This window comes from Harpia harpyja, chromosome 10 (genome assembly GCF_026419915.1).
Source record: "Harpia harpyja isolate bHarHar1 chromosome 10, bHarHar1 primary haplotype, whole genome shotgun sequence".
In the NCBI taxonomy this organism is placed as follows: domain Eukaryota; kingdom Metazoa; phylum Chordata; class Aves; order Accipitriformes; family Accipitridae; genus Harpia; species Harpia harpyja.
In genome coordinates, this window is record NC_068949.1 from 13,088,112 (window position 1) to 13,108,482 (window position 20,371).

Here is a 20,371-nt window from a genome sequence, read left to right on the forward strand (position 1 = left end):
TTTCCTGACTGTTAGGGCCCTTCTTGAGGAAGGGGTTTAGCGACCCCTCACTGTTCTAAACAGGGCATCCGCCTTAACCCGGAGGCCTATTTTCTTTGAATGTAGGTGTAAATGGGTTTTAGGATTTACCTCCTCACAGGTCTTGTCTCAGCTCTACAGAAGAAGAATGGTATTAGTATTTTAAGAACATGCAGTAGAAGTAGAATCTGTACTAAGATGCTATGATGAGGACAATAATTTTACCTAAGATGTAGACCCTTGGACCTTAAAATAACAAAAACCAGCTTCTGCTTATCACTTGCCTGTTTTTATTCCCCAGAAATCATTATCTTCCGTTCAAGTCAGGCACACAACAAATAAAGTCTCACCAGATGCACAGTTCAGCAGAGAAAGAAGCACATTTGGTGTTCCTCTGGAAACCCTCATACAGGATGCAACGCAATGTGGAGTTCCTTTTCTTGTGACACAGATGGTGGAGTACCTAGAAGTATTTGGTAAGTTCATGTTTTCTCTGTTTGGTCTCTGAAAACTGTTATTCTTTGTTTAAGCTGTACTTTTCAGCTGTAACTACTGAAAAGTCTATTTTTACAATTATTACGCTTTCTTAGAGGAGCTCTTGCTTTTTGAGATCCAGTTCTCATCACGCAGGTATGGTAATGCAACCATTGCTTACTGTTTCATATTTCTTCTTAAATAGGTCTGGAGCGTGTCGGTATATTTCGCATCAGTGGCTCAGTAAATAAAATCAAGAAACTGAAGCAGAAATACAATCAAGGAGAAAAAGTAGACCTTGTTAGTGATGGAGATGTTGATTCTGTGGCCAGTCTCCTGAAACTCTTTCTGAAAGAACTGCCAGTGGCTGTTTTTCCAGACAACATCTGTTCTGGCTTGCTAAAAACTTTACAAGGTACAGAACGGGCACCTTCCAAGCTTCTGTCCTTTCTCTGACAGTGACAGATAATGTGTTCATTGCACCTTTCTATAAGCAAGGATTTAAGTTTCCTTAACCAGAGACTGATGTTTAATTGCTTTTGATGGACCAGATTTCCATGAACTTGTCTATAGTCTTTTTTTTAATTCATTAAGGCTTTTGGACCCCCCAACATCCAGTGGCAAGACATTCTGCAATCCAATCCTGTATTCTTTGAGAAAGTACCTCTTTTGCATGCTTCCTTTTTAAATTGGATACCTTACTCATTACTGAGATAACATTTTTATTTTTAACCTAACCACCGTCATAATGCTGCTTGTGCCTTTATATGGCCACTGCCTCACTTCTCTCTTTCCCAAGCTGAAGCCTCTTTCTCTATTTACCATTCCCTTGTACAGGAGCCTTTTTGTACATCCTTGTTCCTGTTTAGTGCTTTATACTAGTTTTCTTGTAGTCTTCTTGGACAGCAGTGTGTGGAGCAGCATGAAGTGTTCAGAATGGAAAGCCAAGATGAGTACCTACAGCAATACACCGTCTAGTTCCCTATTCATGTCTGTAATGGCTGAGCTAATGCATTCAGATGATTCTGCCCAGTGATTTTGAGTGATAACCAATTCAGGTGTTTGCGTACAAATAAGTGGTCTTTGTGGGTTAGATTGCAGGTTGCTTTTGTTCAAACTTCATCTGCTAAGTGCCAAGTTATGTATGTATTTACAAAAAAAAAAAAAGGAAAAAAAGAGAAAGGAGTCATTTTCATGAACTATGAAAGTCTGTGCTGAAAGATCTACAGTTTTTTGCATGCACCTTGTTTTGACTACCCTGAACAGTCTTGCTGTTGGTTTTTTTATTATTTTTATTACTTCTTAAAATATTTTTTTCCCTTTCCATCCCCTTTTTCATATCTTTCACTAATAGGTTGAGCATCATGGGTCTTGGCCTTTATGAAATGTATTTTTTAGGGCTAAATTGTCCTTTAGGGCATGATTTGCTATTCACAATGTCAAAGCTGCGCAGATGTGTCCTGGTGATCTATGGCAAATTTAAGCATCAACTGCCAGTTATTGAGCAGTACTGTCATCTCAGTTCCAATAACCAGGAGACTTTATCATGCTAATTCTGAAATGCTGATCAGATAGAGTTGTTTGTGAACCCATTTTCTGCCTTTTAACTCTTCTTTGAAGAATGAGAACCAAGAAAATGCTAAGTATCCCCAATTTAGGTTTTTAAGCATCTCTTGTGTAACTACAGTTGCATATTTATAGAGCAAAAATGTTTTGAGACTGAGAGCTACCAATTAGTCAGGAAATGAAGATGATGTGGGGCTGAAAGGGTACAATTTCTTATTCCTCTTAATGAGAATCCTACAGCATGTGTAAAACCTCTGGGGACAACCAAGGCTGACAATCTTGTAGCATCTTTAAAGGCAGCTTTAAGGATTCAGGTACATGACTACTGCCTGCAATTCTATTAAAAAAGCAGCAAGTGCTAGATGATTCTGTCATAACAGGAAGAATAGCAGAAACAGTGTATATAAAACTCAATATCTGGAAAATCCATGGTATTTAAATATTAATATGTGAAAATTTTTGTCAAAGTTTAGTGTACAAATTCTTTGTTTAGGACATATTTATTCTTTACTTTGCTCTAATATATTTTAAAACTTTCCCTCTCTCTCAGATCTATAATAATGTCTATGATGAAATTGTGTTATTATTAGGAATATCTAAGTCATAACTTTTTTTTTTCCCCGCAGAGCACAAAATCCACACAACAGAATGCATAGAGAACCTGAGACAATTGCTCAGCTGCCTGCCCAAAGCCCATCAAAACCTTCTTCAGTTCCTGTCTGCTTTCCTGTTAAAGGTAGCAACATACAGTGCAGTGAATTTCATGACTCTGGAAAACCTAGCCATTGTGTTTGGACCTGCTCTGTTCAAGTGAGTACTCTCTATTTAGCTACCTTAGATAGTACTGCTAGATCACACTTTACAATGAGGCTTTCTGTCATAACTTTAAGTCCAACAGTAAGTGGAGCATTTTGAAAGTTAAATGCTTATATAGTATGTTAGTACAGATGTGACAGATTCTGAGCTGGCTGACCAACTTCATACAGTTAGGCACTGACTGTACAGGTCCAGCCTCAAGTAAGAAACCATCTGAAGAGAAGAGGCATGAGGGATGGAGTGCTGCTTAATGAGAACTACTCCTCTTCTTAACTAAGCTAAGTGCTGCCTGTGGAGGCTACTTAGTTGTTAGCCTTGATTCTGAAAAGCTAAGGTTGACTTTTGACCTTGTAATAGCATTTGATATCAGAGAAAGGAATCTCTTCTATCAAGAAAGAGAAGTAACTTATTCTGCCCTTGCCACTAAAATGCAAGTTGACATCTGAGCAGAGGCTAGCTGAGCTTGCAAGCAGTGAGTGCTTGGCTGAAGCTAGAGAAGGTATGTTTGGCATGATGGTGAGCGGACATGTAACTGGATGCTGAAAAAGAAAGGTGGGAGGGCATATGTCATGCAAGTCAAGGTGGTGAGAAGGAACAGCCTAGAGTGATGTGATAATGGAGGATTTTCCAGTGAAGCTGGAAGAATTTATTTCTTTATGCTATCCTTCATGTTGACACTAGAGGATGTTAAAATGTTTATACCTGTCTTACAATGTGTAAACCTTTGGTTTAGTGGATCATAGACATTCCAGCTTAATGTGAACTATAAGCCAATGCTGCTTTGCAAAATATGCATGTTAACAATTAGTATTTTCTATGCAGTCAAAGAGGCCTTGTTATTTTTAACTTTTTTTGTATGGCAAGCCAAGTAAGTTATTAAAAAGATATATTCAGCAAAATTGGTACTGAGCATATTGGAAATCAATGACAGGCTTTGTTTTGGGGAACTGCACTCTTAAACCTTGCTGCTGTTTCCATAGGTCTCAATGTTTGTGTCTGTTTACCTGCTCTGTGGGCTTATCACCAGATGTACCAGCATATAGCCTTTGCAGGTGATATAAGTAAAAGGACCCTTACTTTAGCAAAAGTACAGCTCGAGAGAAGAATCTAACAACATGTAGTGTGGTAGCAGTTAAGCCATTCACTCCTGTAACAATAGGCTTCACTATGGAGGATATTCCGTGAGGGAACAAAGCAGTTCTGCAACCAAACCCCAAGTTCCTTAATATCTGCATGCGAAAATTAGTAAATGAGTGTAGGCAAATGAGGTTTACTTCCCAGTGCCTGGGTTAGTTGAGTGGTGATACTTATAACATGAACAGGTAAACGGCTGATGCCAAAAGGCCTTCACCAAAAATCTATCCCTTGACCCCCACACTAGCTCAATACGAACTGCTCTGACTGTCACTTTTTTTGCCATCAGGCCCCCTTCGCTATTACATGGGGCTTCTGTGCATGCACACACATGCAATAATACTTTATTTTATTCCTTTATCTCCATTCCCAAATTGTCTGAATGTCTGCCCACTGATTTCTGTATCTACACATAAGAATCCAGTAGGCTCCCTTATTGATTGATGAGCTGTTTCAGTTTTTAAGCATCCCACTCTGTTTTGGGAGATGGTCCAGCTACTGCTGAACATGTTCCTCTGTCTGGTTTTTAAAGTACACTTAGTGCTAAGCTAAATGCTTGTGGCAATGACCTGTCTGAGAAGCCTTGATCAGCATCGGGTTTCCCTGCCAGTGACTTGTCAAGACAGCACAGCTACCATAAATAGAAGTGCATCTGCCCTATGAACATTAACTCCAGCTTTTTACAGTCATTCTGATCTCACCAGCTCTGGGAGAGAAACCAGTTATTCTGGAGCTCGCTTTTTGTAAAATGTATAGCTAGTGCTGTCCTTGGAGAGTTACCTCCAAGGATTATGAAAAATCACTGTTTTGATAACTGGGGGGAGAGGAGAGCCTTTCAACTGGCATTTTCTCTCAGTGAGATTGCTGTTCCACTTCCTGCTGAGTGATCTGAGGCCTCGAATGGTTCAGAATAAACCATTTGTATTGTCCTGTAGAGTGGCAAAATTTGAGGTGGTCCAATGTGGCAAACCATATCTGCTGACATGGAAAAAAGTCATAAGTACGCTTTACGTCTTTCAGAGCAAGAATTAGTGCAATTAGCTGCCACATTATGAAACATTTGGCAGCCAGAGTGTAGATTCACTGGAAAGTGAGACACGTTGGGTAGTACTTGCTATAGTTGTTCAGTCAGAACATGAAGGCTATGGAAAAAACAACTCTAGATCTAATCTGCAGAAATGTATACCCCATGCAATTGTTTGAAATAACCTTCTGGATGTAATGTCAGCTCCGCTTATGGCACTAATACGTTGCAGGTGTTAAAACCGTTCTGCATGTATTCTGGCAATCTGTGTTTTTGTGCAATTACTTCTTCCTTCTTTCACATTAAACAAGTAAACTAGTTTGTTTATAAGCCTTTTTACTTTAAATTTTTGATCTATTTATATTCAAGTGTAAATTCTGTCTGTGATTATCACCTGTCTCAATCTGTTGATGCTTTTATTTGTGGAGACCTGTCATGCTTATAGTTTCACTGAAGTGACTGAGTTGGAATATTCATTCCACATGGAACACATATGGGCTTTGGGGACACAAAATTAGAATATAAAACTCGCTGCTCATTATACATTGCAAGCCTAAACTGCATATACTTCACTATTAGTAACTATGGTAATTGCAACACAAAAAATATAAGCCTTAGCACAGGTATTTTATTGGAAGTCTAGTTACAGGGCCACAGAAAACTCCTATTATTGTGAATTTTAAATGCTAGGAAACTAGTATCACTGTTTGTGTGAAAACTGAATGTTAAATAAGCAGTCTCTTCTCTATTTTTAATCTGTTGCAGCCCCTTACTTTAACGCTGCTTATATTGAATATTTGATTAAAATGATCTTCATATTGGAAAAATTCTGTTATATTATTATTATATATGCTTCCTGTCCCTGTTCAGAGTGGTAGGACCCCAAGTGGGAATAAGAAAAGCAGGTATGTTTCAGAACAAGCATAACTGAGCAAAACGTTTTAATTTTACCTTAGTCTCCTTTGCAAACCAGCTCCTTCCAATGTCTTCTACTGGCCTTCCTCCTTCATGCTATTTTTTGCCCCTGAGACTGAGTTAAGCTATCTTCACTTTCTATCTATCATCTTTCACATTGCTTTTCTTCTAGATTTTTGATCCTGGCATCTGTTTCTTTTGAGACTTCAGTCTTAACATTTGCATGATGCAGCTTTCATGTCCTCACCTCCTTGGAGGTAAGGGAACCAAAATCATAAGTGGTAGCTACGTCATGTAACAGGTTGGTTACTCCCTAGACTTTCTTTGCTAAGCTCCACTCTTCAGTCAACTCGTTGATTTCTTTCTGCTCATCCTCTAAACTATTTATTTCTGTTGCCATTCATCCCTCTTCTTGCGAGCTGTTTCATGTCCTGCTAGCCTCTGTAAATGCCAAGGAGAATGTGTTGCTTTGCTTTTATCAGAGATTCAACTGATGTTACTTAAATTTCTATGGGTGCTTTTGGTGTGCCTCACCTTGGTAAAGAGATTTCTGCTACTAACTTCAGTAAGTAATTCTTGCACGAGTGCACAAGGATGCTGTCGTGGTTTCAGCCCAGCCGGTAACAAAGGACCATGCAGCCGCTCGCTCACTCCTCCCACCCCCCTCTGGTGGGATAGGGAGGAGACGGAGGAGAGAAAAGAAAAAAAACTGGAACCTCGAGGGTTGAGATAAGGGCAGTTTACTGGGACAACACAAAAAAAGGTTACAACAACAACAACGGTACTAATGAAAGAATATACAAAAAGAGTGATGCACAGTGCAACTGCTCACCACCCGGAACCCGATGCTCCACCACCGAAAGTCCCGAGCCCTCCCCCCGGCCCGCTCCCCCTTTATATACTGAGCATGATGTCACATGGTATGGAATAGCTCCTTGGCTAGTTCAGGTCGGCTGCCCCGGCTATGCCCCCCCCCCCACCTCCCAGGTTCCTGTAAAAATTAACTCTATCCCAGCTGAACCCAGGACATTATCCACCCCTTATTCTATACCATCTACATCATGCCCAGATCTTACATTTTCCAATCAACTACTACCACTTTCCTTGTCTTATATGTATATGGACCCCCCCCCCCCCCCAAATAGTACTCCCTTAGTCGATGGGCTATCCCTCCAATGTGTCCATCAATTTTATTTAGTCCATGACTTTGGGGCTCCATCTGTTGTAACAGTTCTTCAGGATAAGAGAGATGGTGTGAGGTGTTAGGTTGTTGTATGCTGCCTCTGGAACTTGTGGCTGGTACATTTGGTGCAACCCACACCCTTGGCCTGCAGGTCGAAGAGGCTGATCTTGAGGAAGTTGCTGGGCACCAGTTCAAGTTCTATCACTGTTGTACTTGGCTCAGTTTCAAAGTCCATCCTTCAGTCATTTGGGTAATTCTTACAGTAATACCCTTGATATGGTATATAGACACTATAGATACAATGACATACATTGGCAGGTTATTTAGCAGTTAAATATCATACAGCCTAATTCACTGGCTATTCTCTCCCAAAATCAAATCTCCCTGAGGTACACATCGAACTTCCCCATCCTTCTGCATCACCCACCAGGTGTACCCAGGTCCCTGAGCAAAAACAACCCCTTGGATGGGTTTGTCTCTGCTTGAGGGGGGACTAACCCAGACTGCCTTTCCTAACATACTTCTCATGCGCACTACAGGGACTTTATCCCCTTCTACAGTATGTGGAAGTCTTGGTTGGGCAGGGCCAGCCCGATTGGCAGATCCTCTAGTATTAACTAACCAGGTGGCTTTTGTTAAATGTGTATCCCAATGTTTGAAAGTTCCACCCCCCATTGCTCTCAATGTAGTTTTCAGCAGTCCATTGTATCGTTCAATTTTTCCGGAGGCTGGTGCGTGATAAGGGATGTGGTATACCCACTCAATGCCATGTTCTTTGGCCCAGGTGTCTATGAGGTTGTTTCGGAAGTGAGTCCCGTTGTCCGACTCGATTCTTTCTGGAGTGCCGTGTCGCCATAAAACTTTCTCTTCAAGGCCCAGGATAGTGTTCTGGGCAGTGGCGTGGGACACAGGATATGTTTCCAGCCATCCAGTGGTTGCTTCCACCATTGTAAGCACATGGCACTTGCCTTGGCGGGTTTGTGGGAGTGTGATATAGTCAATCTGCCAGGCCTCCCACTGTTTATATTTCAGCCATCGCCCTCCACACGACAGGGGTTTTAACCGCTTGGCTTGCTTAATTGCAGCACATGTTTCACATTCATGGATAACCTGCGTGATAGTGTCCATGGTCAAGTCCACCCCTCGATCACGAGCCCATCTATATGTTGCATCTCTTCCGTGATGGCCCGAGGTATCATGGGCCCACTGAGCCATAAATAGCTCACCCCTATGTTGCCAGTCCAGGTCCACCTGAGACACTTCAATCTTGGCGGCCTGATCTGCCTGCTGGTTGTTTTGATGTTCTTCAGTGGCCCGACTCTTGGGTACATGAGCATCTACGTGACGTACTTTTACAACCAGATTCTCTATCCGAACAGCAATATCTTGCCACAGTGCGGCCGCCCAGATGGGTTTACCTCTGCGCTGCCAGTTGCTCTTCTTCCATTGCTGTAGCCACCCCCATAGGGCATTTGCCACCATCCATGAGTCAGTATAGAGATAGAGCACTGGCCACTTCTCTCTTTCAGCAATGTCTAATGCTAGCTGGATGGCTTTCACTTCTGCAAACTGACTCGATTCACCTTCTCCTTCAGCAGTTTCTGCGACTAGTCGTGTAGGACTCCATACAGCAGCCTTCCACCTCCGATGTTTTCCCACAATGCGACAGGACCCGTCAGTGAACAGGGCATATTGCCTCTCATTTTCTGGCAGTTTATTATACAGCGGGGCCTCTTCAGCCCGTGTCACCTCCTCCTCTGGCGACATTCCAAAATCTTTGCCTTCTGGCCAGTCCATGATCACTTCCACAATTCCTGGGTGACTGGGGTTTCCTATGCGAGCTCGTTGTGTGATCAGTGCGGCCCACTTACTCCACGTGGCATCAGTTGCATGATGTGTAGAGGAGACTTTCCCTTTGAACATCCAGCCCAGCACTGGCAGTCGGGGTGCTAAGAGGAGCTGTGCTTCAGTACCAACCACTTCTGAGGCGGCTCGAACTCCTTCATATGCTGCCAATATCTCTTTTTCAGTTGGAGTATAGCGAGCCTCGGATCCTCTGCATCCCCGACTCCAAAACCCCAGGGGTCGGCCTCGGATCTCCCCAGGTGCTTTCTGCCAGAGGCTCCAGGTAGGACCATTCTCCCCAGCTGCACTATAGAGCACATTTTTAACATCTTGTCCTGCCCGGACCGGCCCAAGAGCTACTGCATGAACAATCTCCCGCTTAATTTGTTCAAAGGCTTGTCGTTGCTCAGGCCCCCATTTGAAATCATTCTTCTTCCGAGTAACTTGGTAGAGAGGACTTACAATTTGACTGTAATTTGGAATATGCATTCTCCAAAAACCCACAACACCTAAGAAGGCCTGTGTTTCCTTTTTATTAGTCAGTGGGGACATAGCTGCTGTTTTGTTGATCACATCCATAGGGATCTGACGACGCCCGTCTTGCCATTTTACTCCTAAGAACTGGATCTCCTGTGCAGGTCCCTTGACCTTACTTTCTTTTATGGCAAAACCAGCCTTCAAAAGGATTTGGATTATTTTCTTCCCTTTCTCAAAAACTTCTTCTGCCATGTTGCCCCATACAATGATGTCATCAATGTATTGCAGGTGTTCTGGAGCTTCACCTTTTTCCAGTGCAGCCTGGATCAGTCCATGGCAAATAGTGGGGCTGTGTTTCCACCCCTGGGGCAGTCGATTCCAGGTGTACTGGACGCCCCTCCAAGTGAAAGCAAACTGTGGCCTGCACTCCGCTGCCAAAGGAATGGAGAAAAATGCATTAGCAATGTCAATTGTGGCATACCACTTAGCTGCCTTTGATTCCAGTTCATATTGAAGCTCTAACATATCTGGCACAGCAGCGCTCAGCGGTGGCGTGACTTCATTCAGCCCACGATAATCTACTGTTAGTCTCCATTCCCCATTAGGTTTCCGCACGGGCCATATGGGACTATTAAAAGGTGAGTGAGTCTTGCTGATCACTCCTTGGCTCTCCAATTGGCAAATCAGCTTATGGATGGGGATCAGGGAGTCTCGGTTGGTGCGATATTGCCGCCGGTGCACCGTCGTGGTAGCAATTGGCACGTGTTGTTCTTCAACCTTCAGCAACCCCACAACCGAAGGGTCTTGAGAGAGACCAGGCAGGGTAGACAGCTGTTCAATCTCCTCCGTCTCCAATGCAGCTATACCAAAGGCCCAACGGTACCCTTTTGGGTCCTTAAAATACCCCCTCCTGAGATAATCTATAGCAAGGATGCACGGGGCCTCTGGGCCAGTTGCAATGGGGTGTTTATGCCACTCATTCCCGGTTAGACTCATTTCAGCTTCCAATACGGTTAGCTCTTGGGATCCCCCTGTCACACCAGAGATACAGATGGGTTCTGCCCCTTTATAACTTGATGGCATTAGGGTGCATTGTGCACCAGTGTCTACTAGAGCCTTATATTCCTGTGGGTCGGACGTGCCAGGCCATCGAATCCACACTGTCCAGTAGACTCGGTTGTCCCTCTCCTCCACCTGGCTGGAGGCAGGGCCCCTCTAATCCTGGTTAGAATATCCGTTACTCACTTTTCGCACACATGAATCAGAAGTCCCTTCAAGAGGATCAGAAATGGCATCAGCCCATCTACTGCATCTGGGGGACTGCTCACGGGAAACTGGAGCAGCAGCTTTCCAAGAAGAATCCTCTTTTCTGGTTGCTTTTTCTCGCAACTCCTGTACCCGTGCATCCAGGACTGAGGTAGGTTTTCCATCCCACTTCCTCATGTCCTCTCCATGGTCACGCAGGTAAAACCACAGGTTAGCCCGTCGTGTGTACTTTCTCTCTCCTCTCTCTTGGGCAGAGGAGTGCTTACTCCCAATAGCTGCGATGCGAGCCTGTACAGGTGGGGAGGAGGACATATCCACTTTGAATCGCTGGAACTCTCGGGACAATTCCTCTACAGCTGAGACACAGGCCCGTAGGGAGGAAGAGAGACTTCCTTCATATTGCCGGAGTTGGACAGCCAATTCATCCACCGTTTGTCCATAGCCTTCTTTCCAGGACATTACTGCCAATGAGTTGGCATAGGTTGGTGGCGCACTTCGTAGAAACTTCCGCCACATCGGTTGTGTGCATTGGACTTCATCTGGATCTGTGGGTGACTGCGCATTTTCTGGATCATTATAAATCACCTCCAGCACAGCTAATTCCCTCAGGTACTGGATACCTCTCTCCATGGTGGTCCACTTGCCTTGGTGACATGTAACTTCATCCTTGAAGGGGTATCTTTCCTTTACACCTAACAGAAGTCACCTCCAGAGGCTGAGGACTTGTGTTTTTCTCCCAATCGCCTTGTCGATGCCCCCTTCCCTAGACAGAGATCCCAACTGCTTGGCTTCCTTACCCTCTAATTCCACACTACTAGCCCCATTATCCCAGCATCGGAGCAGCCAGGTAACAATGTGCTCACCTGGGTGGTGGCTAAAATCTTTTCGCATGTCACGCAACTCACTCAGGGATAGAGATCGGGTAATTATTTCAGGTTCTGCCTCTTCCTCCTGTTCTCGCGATGACCCTGGTTCATCTTCATCTCTCACTAAGCGAACTGATTTCTTTGTGTGTTTCTTTTTCTGTACAGGGGTGACTGATACTGGCACAGGTTGGTTCTCTGGTTTAGCTGCAGTATCTGTCACCGGGGTTGGGGTAGCCACGGTGCCTGTTGTCGGGGTTGGGTAACCACGGTGCCTGTTGTCCTGTTTTTCATCTTTTCCCCTTTTTCCCCCTGAGGGTGCCGCCTAATATCAAGCAGTGTTTGGTAGATACTGGCCAGGGCCCAGCACAGTGCAGCGAGTTGTACGTCTTTGGAATAGCCACAGCATTTTTCTTTCAAATATTCTACCACTTCATGAGGGTTCTGTAGTTGTTCAGGAGTGAACTTCCAAGCCACTGGAGGTGAGAAGTTCTCTAGATACCTGCCCATATCCTCCCACATGCCGTGCCACCCATGAATATCCAGCTTTGGGGCAGATCTCTGGGTGGTACTCTTAAAGAGCCTTTTTGTAGCCCTAAACAAGACCTGAAACATATTCAGGAGGCATAGCACTAACAGCACGCTGGCTTGTGCATCCCAAGGATATTCAAAATTCTCAAAAGCTGTTGTAATTAGTCGGAAGGAGAGAAGGGAGGCGAACGGATGGGGGGGAAGTATCCCCCCCTAACTTCCCCATGGAGTGAGTGTAATTACCAATAAAATCCGATAGAAGGTGCCCGAAGTATGGAAATGATATCACTGCCTCATACAGATACCAGCTTAACCTCATGACCAGTGATGTAATCATTTCACAAGTCGACATTGCCCAGTACAGCAAAATGATAATCCCAATCACTCTTCCAGAGGTGAGAAACGTGACTACAGGCAATACATAGAGCACATAAGAACTTACAAAACGCCACCATGTAAACAAATGAATCAACATTGTGACTAACATCTATTTATCTAATAGAAGAAATGCGTATGACAAATTTGTTTCAACACGCTCTGGCCAGATCTGTCGTTATCTCAACCCTTCCTGCCCCACGTTGGGCGCCAAAAAAGGACTGTCGTGGTTTCAGCCCAGCCGGTAACAAAGGACCACGCAGCCGCTCGCTCACTCCTCCCGCCCCCCCCCCCGGTGGGATAGGGAGGAGACGGAGGGGAGAAAAGAAAAAAACCCCTGGAACCTCGAGGGTTGAGATAAGGGCAGTTTACTGGGACAACACAAAAAAAAGGTTACAACAACAACAACGGTACTAATGAAAGAATATACAAAAAGAGTGATGCACAGTGCAACTGCTCACCACCCGGAACCCGATGCTCCACCACCGAAAGTCCCGAGCCCTCCCCCCGGCCCGCTCCCCCTTTATATACTGAGCATGATGTCACATGGTATGGAATAGCTCCTTGGCTAGTTCAGGTCGGCTGCCCCGGCTATGCCCCCCCCCCCACCTCCCAGGTTCCTGTAAAAATTAACTCTATCCCAGCTGAACCCAGGACAGATGCTAGCCAACCAGCTGTTTGCTTCTACTTACTTTGACTCATTCTTTCTGTAAATTTGCAGCAAGCCGCTGCCAGTAGGGAACCTTGGCAGATCTCCTGAACAAAGCCAAGGCAAGGGACTGTATGGATCTTCTAGCTTGCACTTTGTGGCAAAGCAACTTTGAAAGGTTTAGACTCAAGGAAACGAGTAGCTGATTCCTGATGATCAAGTTTTAATTGTTTCTTATTTGTAGTGAGTGTCCTCCTGTGTTTGATTTGCACTACAACTGATTACAGGGCTTTATTGAAGTGCAGAATATACTTCAGGAGCTGTGCTCTTCCTAGGAACGTGTTCCTGGATTTAGCAGTGTGTGAATATGGTTCCCCTAGTGTCAGCCTGATAATATAGTTTCTGCTAACAGCAAAAGTATCTGAAGAGGCAGGAAGTGATTATTTTACAGATTAACTGAAAGTCATTGTGGAAGGTGGTTGCAGATAAAACTAAAAATGTATTTTCTATATTTGGAAGACACACTTGTTGCCACCTGTGAATATCTGCGGATGAGCAGACATTGCTATTTGGAGTCAGCTGCAGGGTCACATCACAGAGTATAGCTTAGATTTGTTTTAAGATTAAATGAGAACTGGGCACCTGAAACATAGGCTGCCTGTAAGGGAAAGTGGGACCCAATAAGTAGGGCGAGAGCTGTTTATTTTCATGAACAACTTGTGGAGTGCTCCTTGCTAGTAAGGAGTTAACAGCTGGTAGAATGGGTTCGGGAATGTCCTGGTTTCAGCTGGGATAGAGTTAACTGTCTTCCTAGTAGCTGGTACAGTGCTATGTTTTGAGTTCAGAGCGAAGAATGTTGATAACACTGATGTTTTCAGTTGTTGCTCAGTAGTGTTTAGACTAATGTCAAGGATTTTTCAGCTTCTCATGCCCAGCCAGTGAGAAAGCTGGAGGGGCACAAGAAGTTGGCACAGGACACAGCCAGGGCACCTGACCCAAACTGGCCAACGGTGTATTCCATACCATGTGACGTCCCATCCAGTACAGAAACGGGGAAGTGGGGGGCAGGGATTCGCCGCTCGGGGGACTGGCTGGGTGTCGGTCGGCGGGTGGTGAGCAATTGCACTGCGTATCATTTGTACATTCCAATCCTTTCATTATTGCTGTTGTCATTTTATTAGTGTTATCATTATCATTATTAGTTTCTTCTTTTCTGTTCTATTAAACCGTTCTTATCTCAACCCACGGGTTTTGCTTCTTCTCCCGATTTTCTCCCCCATCCCACTGGGTGGGGGGGAGTGAGTGAGCGGCTGCGTGGTGTTTAGTTGCTGGCTGGGGTTAAACCACGACAGGGAACATATGTCTAAGTTAAAGAAAGAAGATGAAAAAGAAGGCAAGGGACTAAAAAGATTGCTTGTATGGCCTGTGAGTTGAGGGTGTTAATGTTTGGGTAAGCAATGAATAATCTCTTAGGATTGTTGTATGCAGGAAAGGCTGTTGCTTGGTCAGCCAGGTTTTACATGCAGACTTGTTTTTTGTGGAGAAATTGAGTCTGTCCTGAGAAGAATAAGAATCCAAGAAGCAGAAATGTTAGCCAACCCTAAAGAAAGAAGTGATGACACCGTAGTTTATCCTGTAAATCTGTCTACATTGTACCTGGCTATAACTCTGCTTAAACCACCTTCTTTCAAAAGGAGCCCAAACTCAAGTTCTTACAGAAACAACGGTAAGTTTACAAAAGAAGAACATGAATGAAAGCAATTGGACTGGGCCCAGTGTGTATATTTGTACTTTAAAATCACAAATTAATAATGAATGTACTGATTTGGAAAACAGAGACTGGTGTGTGTATGTCTCCACATTAGTCTCCAGAGTTTATGAATTTCTTGTTTAAATATTAATATTGTGCTGGGTGGAACTGAGTTGGTTCAGCATGGCTGGAGAAGCTGGATTAAGGTGACAGCATATATGTAAATGTCCTTCAAGCTTCCAAATAGTTCATGGGGGGAATACATAGTTCCTTCAGGGAGTGAGATTAGAATCCCGTATAAAGAATCCCTTGACTTTAATTAAATGATTCCAACTTAGTCTACTTGTGTGGATAGTAGAAGTTCAACTACTATTTATTTAAAAAAAAAAAAAAGAGTGAAAAGAAAGAGGAAAAAAACAACCAAAAAACCTGTTAATGGGAGCATCCAGAAGTTCCACTGCATGATGTGCCTGATGTCTGTGAATTTATAAATTATTACACTGAAACTTCTTACTTATGGGTTTTTTTTTTCCAGGCAGTTCTGGTAATAAGACATTCTAGCCATCAAAGTTCACCTTCATAAAATAAGCTGGAACAAAACTGTTCTCTTCCACCCCCAATGCCAGTGACTGATGGCAGATTTCCAGGGCTTTTTTAGTCCTCTTCATCCTTGATTTTATGAACTTCATGTCTGAGTTACTGTCAGGTTCCAGCTATTTTGCTGTGCTGCTTCAAAGATTCATTGTGTTCTGAACTGTTCCAGCAAACTGGGGCTCCATCACTGTGAGGCTCCCAGTGTTGTGAACCCACCAAATTAGGCCAGTCCCTGTCCCAACAGTTGCTTGTTGGAAATGAGGCTGGAACTCTGTTTTATCTAGTTGCCCAACTGGCTGCTTTGCTGAATTGCCTTGGGTACTGAGGGGCTCACTGTGTGATTCATCATTAGCCCCTGATCTGAGAGCTCCTAAACTTAATCCATCTCCTCTTCCCTTAGAATCCCTGTCAGTCCCTTGGCTTGTGAAGAACAAAAGCTTTACAATGGCCTCCTGCTGTATTTGCTTCAACACCACGAGATGCTTTTTGTTGATCTGAACCCTTGTTTCTCAGAGAGACAAGCAGATGGCCTTCAGGTAAGAAAGTTACGTTAATTAACTCAGCAAGTAATCAAAAGTGCTTCATTGGGTTGAAACCTACAAATGGAAATATATTTGCTTATGCATAGTGTAATTAATTACTATAGCTTATTGCCAGCAATGTAAATATTCATCATATGCCTAAGCTAGAGGGGAAACATGAGTGTTTAAAATTCTGATTTAAAAAAAAATGCAAGTATAAAAGTAAAAGGTCAAGAATAAAATCCCAAATTGTTCCACTTTAAATATCTCAATGCCAAGCTTTGTTAGATCAAAGCCACTGGATTTTTACCTTGAGTGAAGAACTTTTTATTTTGTATGTGTGTTTGGCTATACATTGACAATGCAAGAAAGCAAAACCAGAAGGGTGAAACTCCTCTTACCGTTCTGGATCTCACTGTGTATGTTTCAGCCTCTCCTTGGGCATATTCTTTTCTAAAACATTGTTAGTACTTTGATTCCTTTTTTTGTCAAAAACCTCCTGGTGGAAGAAACATGATATACAAATGCTGGTTTAGGGAGAGGGTCAGTATAAGTTTTGTTTTCAGTTTGTGATATGATGTATCATTGCCGCTTAACCTGAAATTGATTTTTAGGAAAAGACATGAAGGAAATGCTGTAGCAAAACCTACAGTTTAATACTGCACCATGCAGTTACCTCACATCCTGGCAGTTCATGACTAGATTGATAGCAGTGTGCCAGATCAGATGAAAGATTATGAGAGATTTGCATTACATGTAATTGTAGATCATGCTACTCATGTTTGTGACTCTTTAATTTCCTGGCTTCTTTCTCCAAGTATCTCTGTTAAGGAAAACTACCAGACTTCTAATACAAAGTCAAATTCAGTAATTAGAGCATATTATATATCCCAAAATGAATATTGAGACTGTAATGCTCCTCGGCACCTCTCCTTTGAAATAAATCCTGTACAGCCACAGGTACAGAGAACAGAATACACTGATACAAGGATGTTTCTGAAATATTCCTGCTACGTCACAGGACATGGCCCCAAATCTAAAACTAGGATAATTTCACACAAAGACAAGCGTTAAAGCCCATGCCTCCAGCTCCCCTTACTCTCTGAAGATGTCCCATGTCACTACCAACTCTGAGAATTCCTGCAACCTCTACTCAAATGAGCATGCAAGATCAAAATATTAGCTATCCTATTATATCTGCTTTTGCTTGCAAAACTAGAAGAAGCGTCAGCAGCTAAAGGAAATTGGAAAGGTATTAGAGTAGCCAGGAAACTTGGCTTTCTATTGCAGTGCTTTTGTTTTAGAAGCAACTTCACTCCCTGTAATTCTGCAAAATGTCACAGTCTGTCTGGGATTGTGGTGATGTGGGAAAGAATTCTGCTGAAAAGATCCTTTCAAGTTCTTTAATAAAACCTCAGACAAGGCATAGCCATGAGGCACTCTCCTGCTCTGAGGTAAGTTTATGAAAGAAATCCCATCTGTGGGTGAGAAGGGAGTCAGTATTCTGTGGTTGATCTTGTTTTTGTAATTTCTGGCAGGAAACCCAGCACATTGGATAGCTACTCTCCATCTTTCATAATATAACAATTGCTCAAAGTCCACTAAACTGGAAACATCAAAGTTAGGTTTACAAACTAAACATATTAAAAGTGCATGTTCTAGTTCCAGCAAAGCAAGCAAAAAGTGAAATGGCAAACCTGGCTCAGATCCCTCGTTGCTTCCTGGAAATGAAACTTGCTTTTATTGGCTGTTTCTCATGAAATAACTTAAAGCATTTACACAGATACTTACATTTAGACTACTTAACTCATGTGGGGCTTTTTGTTGTTGTTGGGGTGCCTCCCCTCCCTCACCCCCCCAACATTATATGTTACCCTAATTAATTGAGCTTTAAAAATTAAAGCCATACCAATCTGACAGGCATGCCATACAGATGACATAGGCTTAACCTTCAGTTGTGTTGTTTGTAGTCTGAGATGGGCAAGATTGATTGCTCCTGAGCAGAGCTCTTAGTATCTTGAAGTGCCAGGAGTCATCCCACTTAACTCTGTATCTGCAGGCTGATTCAGACTGACAGATGGGGAGAAGAATTTGCAAGTTTCTCAACAGTTCAGAACTATCGAGAATAGGCTGCAGAGTAGACTATTCACAGCCATCTATACCATCTGAAGATAGTGGTTTAAAAGATATATCCAAGCTACTATATATTTTAGCTTGTACTTTTTCCTGGCCATTGTATGTTGTACATATTTTTTTTTTTTGTAAAAAACGATTTGGAATGCTGTAAAATCCTGCCAGGTTTTTTGGTTGGTTGGTTTTAGTTTTTTTCTGTTTGTTTTGTTTGTTTGGGGTTTGGGCGTGTTTTAATTTATTTATTTTAATTCCTCCTCCCGAGAGTCCACTAACATTTAATGCTGTCCTATAACCTTCTGTCTAGCTCACGAACTGCACTGGTACTAAACTGATTTTCTTGTTCGGCTTAAATCATTTTTTAAAAAGAGGTTAGACACTGTGGTGTTTGTTTTGACCTGAGGCCTCTCTAGATAACTGTGTTTAACCTGAAGCGTATCACTAGCTGTGTTGGAGGTGTACAAGATTAGCTTAACTTCTATAGTGTAATTAAATTATGAACCAAACCTTGCTAATAGCAATTTGTCATGATGTTTGCCCTCATAATTTCTGAATCTTATGTTCTAGATAAAAGTTGACTATGGATTTTTTTTTGCATCTAGTCCAAGAGTGTTTTTTCATATCTCCTTTTTGTACAGAAGTCATAGATAAATCCTTCCTGATTTACGCACGCTACCTTTGTCTTGCAAACAAACAGAAGCATGACTTTATGGGTGTGCACAAGCCACTGCATGTACCTCCATTAAAGCATGGGGTTCATTAGAAGAAAAGCCTACACCCTGAGGGAATGAGTCTCATTTCTTGTTTTCTTTTCTTCCTTTGTCCTTTTATGCATCCTTCTCTGTGTATCGGCAAGGCTGCAGGGACTGCCTATTGATTGGATCCCATGCAGTTACTCCCTACAATCATGGAACCCCATTATAAAGGGATTGCAGAGATCCAGTGGGCTGGGGAAGTGGAGCTGGACAGTATCCTGGCCCTGCAGGTTGACCACAGACACCTCTGACTGAATTTCTGAAACTGCACTGTGGTTTGTAGTTGGTCGGAATAGTGCAACTAAATATTTCATGGAGACTTTATCTACTCAAATTATGGTTTTGTTGGGAAGGCTTTTGTGGTCTGGAGAGTTTTGTCCATCTCAGGTTTTTAGCCTTTTTCAAAGAGGAAATGGATGTTTTGGCATTAACCCTGTTCTGTGAAAAAAATGTAGTGCCTCACTCTCATCTGAAGTTGCCATAAAAAAGAATAGTGGTTTCCTAAGTGGACTGTCCTCAGTTTGGAGGAGAGCAATAATTTAACTGATGTTTTCCTTTGCTAATCCCATGACAATGCTTGTGGAATTAGCTGAAATCTTTCAGAATGAACAACCAACCAACCAACCAGACATTATCGCATGATCTAGTAAACTGAAATTTCCAAGTTAGACTAAATTGTCTTGTCAAAATAATTTTTCTTGGATAGGAGAATGTAGTTCCAATTCCTATTTGTGGCTCTTAATTTTTCCTAAATTTAGGAGCATAGCAAATATGTGAACATAGCAAATCCTGTGTGCACCATGTGAACTGCCAGATTTGTCAATGTTTCTGTAGGGGCTGCTGTTACATTATAGAAAGACTTCTTCATATTATTTCCCATTCCACAGAAAAACTATTTTACGTAACCTTTGTAAATTTAGCAAAACATGGACTCATTAAACATTAAGTTTTAATTTTGTATTTGAGTACTCCCCAAACCAGAAGACTGGATAAAAAAATGCCATACGTTTAGGATCAAAGTAGGATCTAGGTCTCCACAAAAATTGTAGCCAATAGATTGTAAAGATATATTTTTTTTTTCTTCTGGATAAACAATGCAGAATATTTTACTGACTGTAGGCATAAGGAATCGATAAAAACTGCTGTATCCCAGGCAAGTGTGACTTAAAACCACCAAAGTGGATGTGGCTGGAGTACTCATTACTCCTTCCAGGTCTTCAGGGCTGGAGCCTTTCTGCCTGTTGGTGGAGGGAATAGGGTATGGAGAGAGTGAGGTCCTTTTTCTGTGCTGTGCCTGTGATCTGCAGCAGACTGTCCTTTGTACTGGAAATCCATAACTTGGAAACTACAAGCTAGCCTGGTCTCCATTTTTAGCAAACCACAGGGTGTGGAGGGAATGTCACTGATTTAATGTTTGCTCTAGCATTGCTGGGGGTTTCGCTTGACTTGCTGTACAAGTGCTCCAGGACACTGCTGTCACACTTC

General features: G+C 42.7%; 1 protein-coding gene across 7 annotated transcripts in view; it reads left to right on the top strand.

The window, feature by feature from the left end:
• Positions 1-401: 401 nt before the first annotated feature.
• Positions 402-20,371, top strand: part of FAM13C (family with sequence similarity 13 member C) — a 142,702-nt gene continuing 122,732 nt past the window's right edge. For 6 of the 7 annotated variants that reach the window (XM_052798904.1, XM_052798907.1, XM_052798908.1 and 3 more), the window contains exons 1-4: positions 402-494; positions 698-907; positions 2,685-2,868; positions 15,881-16,016. In XM_052798904.1, the coding sequence (XP_052654864.1) occupies positions 470-494; positions 698-907; positions 2,685-2,868; positions 15,881-16,016 (555 nt within the window). In that variant the 5' untranslated portion in view covers positions 402-469. Of the gene's footprint in view, positions 495-697; positions 908-2,684; positions 2,869-15,859; positions 16,017-20,371 lie in introns of those variants that run through there. The other variant, XM_052798909.1, reaches the window with a different exon arrangement.